Genomic DNA, 7,632 nt, shown 5'->3' on the forward strand with positions numbered 1-7,632 from the left:
ATATCCATGAAGCATACCTACAACTCCAACATCATGCCTTCACTTGTGAGTTGCATTCTTACAACATCATACCTTCACTCATGTTTTGAACTCGACTACATTGTTGAAAACGTTTTGAAAAACAGAAAAATCAAACACCTTTTTGTAATTCCAAAAAATCGTTTCTTAATTTATTATTTCTAGACACAGAAACAAGAGATATAAAATCAAACGGGCCAATATAGATTCTTGTGCACGTCTTCTCACATCCCATCCGTTGTCCCCATTCTCCTTTCCTCATAAATGACCTTTATGAGATGATCTGTCAACTGCCACCTATTGGTGCCAAATTGCCCACAGACATCGTGCGGGGAACCTCTCCCCTCAATAAATCGTCAACCAAATGCTTTTTTATTTGTGTGTCCAAATAGGTAGGAGCATAACAAATTTCTAATTCTCTTTTTATTTTAATATGAATTTTATTTTGGGTAAATGGGGACCAAATCACACTAAACTAAACAAACCATATAAATGATTCCTCTATCTGAGTTCTCTATATACACAATCAAACAGGTACACACGTTCTGTGTCAATTTTTTTTTTTGGTAAATTCTGTGTCAATTTTTATAATATTAGTAACATTAGAAGTTCATGGACGATCATTTTCAGGGTGACTTAAGACTTTTTGAGAGGATATATTATTGAAAGATCAAAATGATGAATGATAACCTTGAATCATAATCACCTCGAAAAACAATCCTCCTGTGTTCTTATAAACCAAGAAAGCTTCTTCTTTCTTATCCTAATTAAAATAGATAAGAGATGGCAGAAGCCTTTGTGAAATCCTTTCTCCAACGATTGAGTTCTCTAATATTGCAAGAGAATGAAGCTTCTCCAGGTCTGCAAGATCAAATAAAAAAGCTGCAGAACAGACTTGAAGAGATTGGAAGCTTTCCTGGGGAAGGATGTGGCAGCAAACATGAAGATGGTTTGGTTTGCAATTGGGAGAGCGATTTGATAGAAACAATACAAAATGCAGACATTTGTACCGATCAATATGTCACCACGATTAGAAGTCAAGATGTGTCTGATCAGGAAGTCTCAATTGTGCAGTTTTGCTGTGAATTAGAGAAGATCGATGAACATCTTGCCTGAATATTTTCAGGCCAAAGGTCTCAACTCAACATGCCACCCTCATTGGAAGAGAAACAGAAAAGAAAAGTTCTTCTGGTGAGGAATCTCTTGATCCCTTTGTATTGAATTATAGAAACTTGACTTCTTATCTCAGATACTGCTTATTCTACTGTTCTCTTTACCCTGAGATAAGTAGAGGAAAGTTGGTTAGGCTATTGGTGGCTGAAGGTATGTTGCAAAAAAAAGCAGGGGAAGTCATGGAGGATATAGCTGAAGAAAATATCAATGAACTGGTAGACCATGGAATGCTTCAAGTTCATATCGGCTTTGAGTATGAACTCAAAGTTGTTGACCCTTATCAAAGAATCTTTCAACTTAAGCTGCATCAAGGAGAAAATCTGAATTTGGCTTCAGATTCTAATTTTCCTCAGGGTTTACACATTGTTTGGATCCACTATCACGGTGAGATTGTCACAACAAGCTTGAATGATCAACCAATTCGATCATTAATTGTCATTCCAGCCAAGGGAATTTATTCTAAAGGATTAGTTCCACATGAGTATTGGTATAATGGAATTCGTGATGACCACTGGGCCTCCATTAGAAGTGCCTTGTATACCTTAAAGTTTTTGAGGGTTTTGGACTTGGAGGCTCTTAAAATCAAGAGCTTACCAGAAGAAATAGGAGATCTTATATAGTTGAGGTACCTAGGCTTAGGAAGTTCAGCACTGGATGAAATTCCAGAGAGCATAGGAAATCTTCAAAACACACAAACTTTGGATATTAGATGGCTTGGAATGCTGAGGGTATTGCCAAGTAGTGTTCTGAATCTTCTCTAGTTGAGGCACCTTTTGTTGCCAAAGAATGAAATAAAAGTCTCCACAGGTATAGGCATATTAACAAACCTCCAGAGTTAACTGCTTAATTCCTAAGACCTGGCATCATCGAAGAGTTCACTAGTTTGACTCAACTCAGAGAACTGGAATTGAATGATGTATCCCAAGAACATGCCAGTGAGCACTCTGCTTGTATTATGAATATGAGAGGACTCCTCTGTCTGACTATATTTGGTGAAGATGACAAAATGTTGCCCACATTGAACCCGTTTTCGCCCCCACTGTTTATGACAGAACTCTGCTTATGCGGGCGTCTAGTTGATCTTCCTGATTGGATCGGTTCCATGGTGAGCCTCACTAAGTTAAAATTAGGCAATTCCTTTCTACCTGAGGAAGCAATTTCTGTACTTCAGTTTCTTCCTAACTTAAACCATCTAAATTTGATTAATGCCTGCGACACCAAACAAATAGGCAAGGAGTTTCGTCTGGTGGGTGGATTTCCAAAGCTAGAGGCACTCATAATCACTTCAAAAAATCTATTTGAATGGACTGAGATCAAAAAGGAGGCATTGCCAAGCTTAGCATACCTTAACTTCCATAATTGTTCAAGATTGATGAGTCTTCCAGAAGGCTTGCAATATGTTACCACGCTAAAAGTATTGCAGATGCTTCCATTGCACCCAGATCTTGAACAGAAGTTGAAACCTGGTGGAGGCAAAGAAAATAACAAGATCAAACACATCCCCCAAAAGCATTTTTTCTCTCCATCCGCATTAACATGGGTAAAATTTTTCTTTAGAATGTAAATTGGTTTTACTTTTCATGCTTTTTTTTTTCTTCTTTTTAAGATGGTCATTTAACAGAAGGCTTACTGGATTAGGCCAAACTCAATGTGCTATGTTGTGTACTAAATTGCAGGTCACATTGGAGTAATATGAGCTACTTCCGACATCTACAAATGGATTCGTATCTTAAACTATGGCAGCCAAGCTTGGAATGCCTCCATTTCCATTGTTCATGATGGATGACACTTCCCAAAGGATTATAATATACCAAACTGTTTCAATCAACGAATTACTCTCTGAACCTTTATCATGAAAAGAGGTCTAATTTGGCTGAAGCAAAGAGAATTATAAGACCAAACACAAGCCGTTTGTGAACTTCTTCATATCACTATATCTCGCATGGCATAGGTACCTAATGGATTATTTTGTTAAATAGATTTCGGTACATTTCTATTCAATGAGGGATTTTCTTATTGACACCCTTATAGGTCAATTAATTTGTAACCTTATTTTTCTGTCTTCTTAATAACACATTTCTTCTTTAGGTGAGAGTAAAATTTTATTATTTCACATGTTTACTCGAAATATTTGTGAGACAATAACATTATGACAAGTACACTTTCAGATCACTTTGAAATCTTTTTTGATTGTTGATTAAAGGAACTTTACACAATAAGATAAACACAATGAAAATAATGTTATAAGTTTAAGTACAATTTTTTTCTTTTCTTTTGGTAAAGGTTCAAAATCCATTTATAAATGTGCAATTAGATAATCCCAAAGAATAAATACACCTCATTGTTTCTTCAGTTCTTTTAAAGATTCTGTTATGATTTTATATCAGTTATATGGGTCCTTATTTTACATTGTTTTTAAAAGAAAATTGATGTGGGTTAATATGATTTTGGATTCTCTCAACTTGTAATCCGGTTAATGGGGGTGAATTCTTTTTTATCCATATCAATGGTATTAGAACAGTTGATTCTCGACTCAACCCATAGGTGGAAGGAGTAATCTGGTGCCGGAGTGAGAGTCGCTAGGAAAGGACTACCTGCCACCAAGCAGAAACCTTGGAGCAAAGTAAGAACCCCTTAAAATGACTACCTAATACGGAGTGACCGTCGTGGATGTTGGGTTCGAAAGCATGATGGTATATTATGATCCCATATTAGTCATATGGAAGCTGATTCCACATTAATTTTAAAAGAAAATTTATGTAAATTGATATAATTTTGGGTCTTTTCACCTTATAAACTAGTTTATGGGGTTGAATTCTTTTAGGCCCTTATTAAATTCCTAAATGATTCATACTTTTCTTAGCTATTGGACAAATGAATGGTTCACACTACTTTTTTTTCTAAAGGTCAGCAAAGTACTTCATTAAAAGAGAATGAGAATATACAAACTAGAAACCATTTGGGTCACAATTCCATCTTCGGCATGGCCATCAGCAAAATAGAATCCAAAGCAAACAAAAAAATAGAATTACATTAATCGGTATCTGGGTCTCTGCTAATAATTATGTCTTATCTCTTGAAGAGTAAAAGACGGAGCGTTATCCCAGAAAAAAGTAACTTGAGATCTTGCTGCCTTCCTAGCCAAAATATCGACAACAATATTATGTTCATGATATTGTAGACACCCAATTTGTCACCCTTCCCCGGCAATGACGATACACGGATCTTGGTTGCGACTTCTCATTTTCAGTTGACAGAGATGTAGATGATTGAGATTCCTATACCCAACCAATCCCTGCTTACCCAAACAAAATCCCAGAACCATATGCGAGAGAGAAAAGGTCCAAATTTTGACTTCGCATATACGGAGGAATCAGGTCTAATGTGACCATATAGATGGATAATGCTCAAAATTACAATTCCAATGATATATGGTGCATCAAAATCGGACCAGCGGATCTCCCGCAATCATTCTCGAAAGTTATCTCGCACATGCATACACAACTGTCCACCCGTGATAGCCACCCACTTGCGGCCTTGTACAGAGCCGCAAGGCCTTGTCCAGGGCCATACCCCCTGTTCTGTGCCCTTTGCAGCCCCGACAGCTGCTGGACACCTTTGTCTGTTGCTTGGCGCCCCCGCCAACTGTCTCGCACTCCCGTATTTGCCTAGAACTCCCACCGACAATCAGAATTCCCACCGACAATCAGAATTTTCTGCTAAAAATTAGATTTTGGGAAAAGATTCCCCCTTTACCCGCTTGCGCGCTCCACACGCTCCCGCTAGTATACTAAAGATCTTTTCACCTTTTTGGGTGAAGAGAAGTTTCCCTTTATCTCTTTAAAAAAATATATCTTTTCACCTTTTTGGGTGAAGAGAAGTTTTCCTTCACCTCTTTCAAAAGAAAAAATATCTTTTCACCTTTTTGGGTGAAGAGAAGTTTTCCTTCACCTCTTTCAAAAAAAATATCTTTTCACCTTTTTGGACAAAAAAAATATATTTTCACCCTTTTGGGTGAAGAGAAATTTTCCTTTTCCCCTTTGGCCCACAAAAACACTATAAATACCCCCTTCCTTTGAAAAAGGGACCCCACTTGCCATTTTCTAGTCTCTTTGTGAAGAGCACTTTCTCTCTCCTAAATCCCCTCCCCCTTTGAGGTGTTTCTAGTCTTCGGAGAGATCTTTGTCAAGATATTTAAAGTGTTATTTGGGCCTTCGAAGTACTTCAATCATCTTTTTCAAAAACATATTTTTTTCAAAAATCCCAGCTGAACCCCTACAGAAGCTCTGACCCGACTTTTCCCCGAAGTAGCCTATCCCTAGTGGAAGCTCTGCCGAAATTCCAACTCGACTTTTCTCGGAAGTAGCCTATCCCTAGCGAAAGCTCTGCCGAAGTTCCGACTTGACTTTTTTCAGAAGTAGCCAACCCTAGCGGAAGCTCTGTCGGAATACCAATCCAACCTTTCCCGAAAGTAGCCCATCCCCAGCGGAAGCTCTACCAGAATCAATAGCCCAAAAGTAACCAACCCTAAGTTGGACCACTGTCCGCACACTACCACAGTCAGAATCACTCAAAATAGAAAGTTGGAGGTCAAGACCATCTTTCCCTGAGGTGGGAGAATCTACAAGAAAGCCCGAGCCAATCAGGGGCCCACCTCTCTTGATCAAAAACAGGGGTCAAATCCAGGTACAATCTCTCTCCTCATTTAGCGCAATGTAGATGTTAAATTAATTTTGTTTTAGTGTACATATATAGTTAATTTATTTAATGTATATATGTTTGATAATTTAGCCATGCATGCGGAATAGGAATAATTGTGAAAAATATTCATTCTTAAGCATCTAGTAAAATGATCGGTTGAACTGGGTAGATTGGGTGCCTAAAACCTTTCCAATTCTACAACCTGACTCTTTTTCCGAATCTCTAGACAGACCGACTTTCTGGTCCACCCCCGGGTTCTAGGCCCATAATCCTAGGTGGCGACTCTAATCCTTTTTTTTTTACATGATCCCAATCCCCCGTATTGGACCATCATCAAGCCCCGTCTTTACGACGAACCCGACACACCTATGAAATAGGCCTCCACGTATTTTCAAGTGGCGATAGGCGATGCGGGGCCCGTAGAAGCACACACAACCAACACTTTCCTTATCCTCTAAGATAAAGAGAGAGGAGAGAGGGCCTGAACGAAAACCTTCCCCCGACGGGGAGAGAGTGATCGATTTGTGGGCCGCTACCCTCACAGATATCCATGCAAAATATTCCATGAGATGTGATTGAGGAGGTAGTGCTTGAAATACCACCACTTCTACAAATAACACTAGGGAATGTTCTGATTTTGGATGCAAGTAACCACGACATGCGAGTCACACTCAATCCAGAGCTTAGATATATATTTTTTGAGCAGCACAATGTAAACCATGGAAGAACGCAACAAACTTTGTCATAAAAGTTATCCCTATACCTTCATAGATGGAGAAACAACTCACCTCAAATCCTATGTCATTACGAAGTATGCCTCCCAACCCTGAGCAACCTGGGTTGTCTAAGGAGCAACCATCAATATTTATTTTTTAGAATCCCAAAGGTGGATATCTCCAAAGAACCTCAACTAATCTTTTGCCTTTTGAATTTGAAGACTTGAATGGTTCACACTAAACTAACCAGAATAAATAAATAACGAAAGGCATATATATGTATGACTGGAAAGCTATGCACGTTTTAGCATTTCTCTTCTATCAATTTGTCTGTCCTTAGTAGGGATTCCCACATTTGCAGCTCTCCAAATAAAGATCTTAAACTTCGGGTGGAAATTGAATTTCCAGAAATAATACCACCATTGTGAGCATGGAGATGAGCATAAGCACCTGTTTGATTATTGATTGAAGTTTGTCAATGAATTAGTTTGTAGAAATTTGGCAGTTAGCTTAGTAGTGAAATTTCCTTTGTTTGATAGATAGCTTTGCTATCAATCGCAATCATTGAAACATGAAATCTTGATAATAGAGTTAGTAATAGATAATGGTAGCAAATAGTTAACCAGTCCAGTGTTCCATTAATTCCCTATAATAATATCACTGATTTTGTTCATCTATGGGGGAGGGGTGTTGGTATCACAAAGGATAATAAAATAACCTAGAGGGGGGTGAATAGGTTATTCTAGTGGATTTTTAAAAATTCTCCAATTTAAAGTCCCCAATATGTGATTGTAAATAAAAATGCGAAATATAAAGAAAATTACAATCATACAACACAAGAAATGTATAGTAGTTCGATTCAATTCGAGTCTAGTCCACTCCCTATAAGTTCCACTTGTAAGGTATTCCACTAGTTCTTCTATTTCAGTATAGTAGGTAGGGAAGAAAATCTTTACAAGCTCTTTTGAGGATAAGAGGATTCGTACAATCTCTTTATAGTATGAGAGAATCCATACAATCTCTT

The 7,632-nt window shown here is 38.0% G+C and overlaps 1 protein-coding gene across 1 annotated transcript; it reads left to right on the forward strand.

Annotated features, from left to right (window-relative positions):
• Positions 1-806: 806 nt before the first annotated feature.
• On the forward strand, positions 807-3,271 carry LOC122070915 (probable disease resistance RPP8-like protein 4). The gene is made up of 2 exons (XM_042635162.1): positions 807-2,731; positions 2,868-3,271. The coding sequence occupies exons 1-2, from the start codon at positions 2,147-2,149 to the stop codon at positions 2,880-2,882; spliced, it is 600 nt and encodes a 199-aa protein (XP_042491096.1). The 5' UTR covers positions 807-2,146; the 3' UTR covers positions 2,883-3,271.
• Positions 3,272-7,632: the final 4,361 nt, after the last annotated feature.

Source organism: Macadamia integrifolia, unplaced genomic scaffold, assembly GCF_013358625.1.
Source record: "Macadamia integrifolia cultivar HAES 741 unplaced genomic scaffold, SCU_Mint_v3 scaffold_157A, whole genome shotgun sequence".
NCBI lineage: Eukaryota > Viridiplantae > Streptophyta > Magnoliopsida > Proteales > Proteaceae > Macadamia > Macadamia integrifolia.

Bases quoted from the DNA above. Each gene is read 5' to 3' on its own strand.
- LOC122070915 (XM_042635162.1), top strand. From the start codon at position 2,147: ATGAATATGAGAGGACTCCTCTGTCTGACTATATTTGGTGAAGATGAC.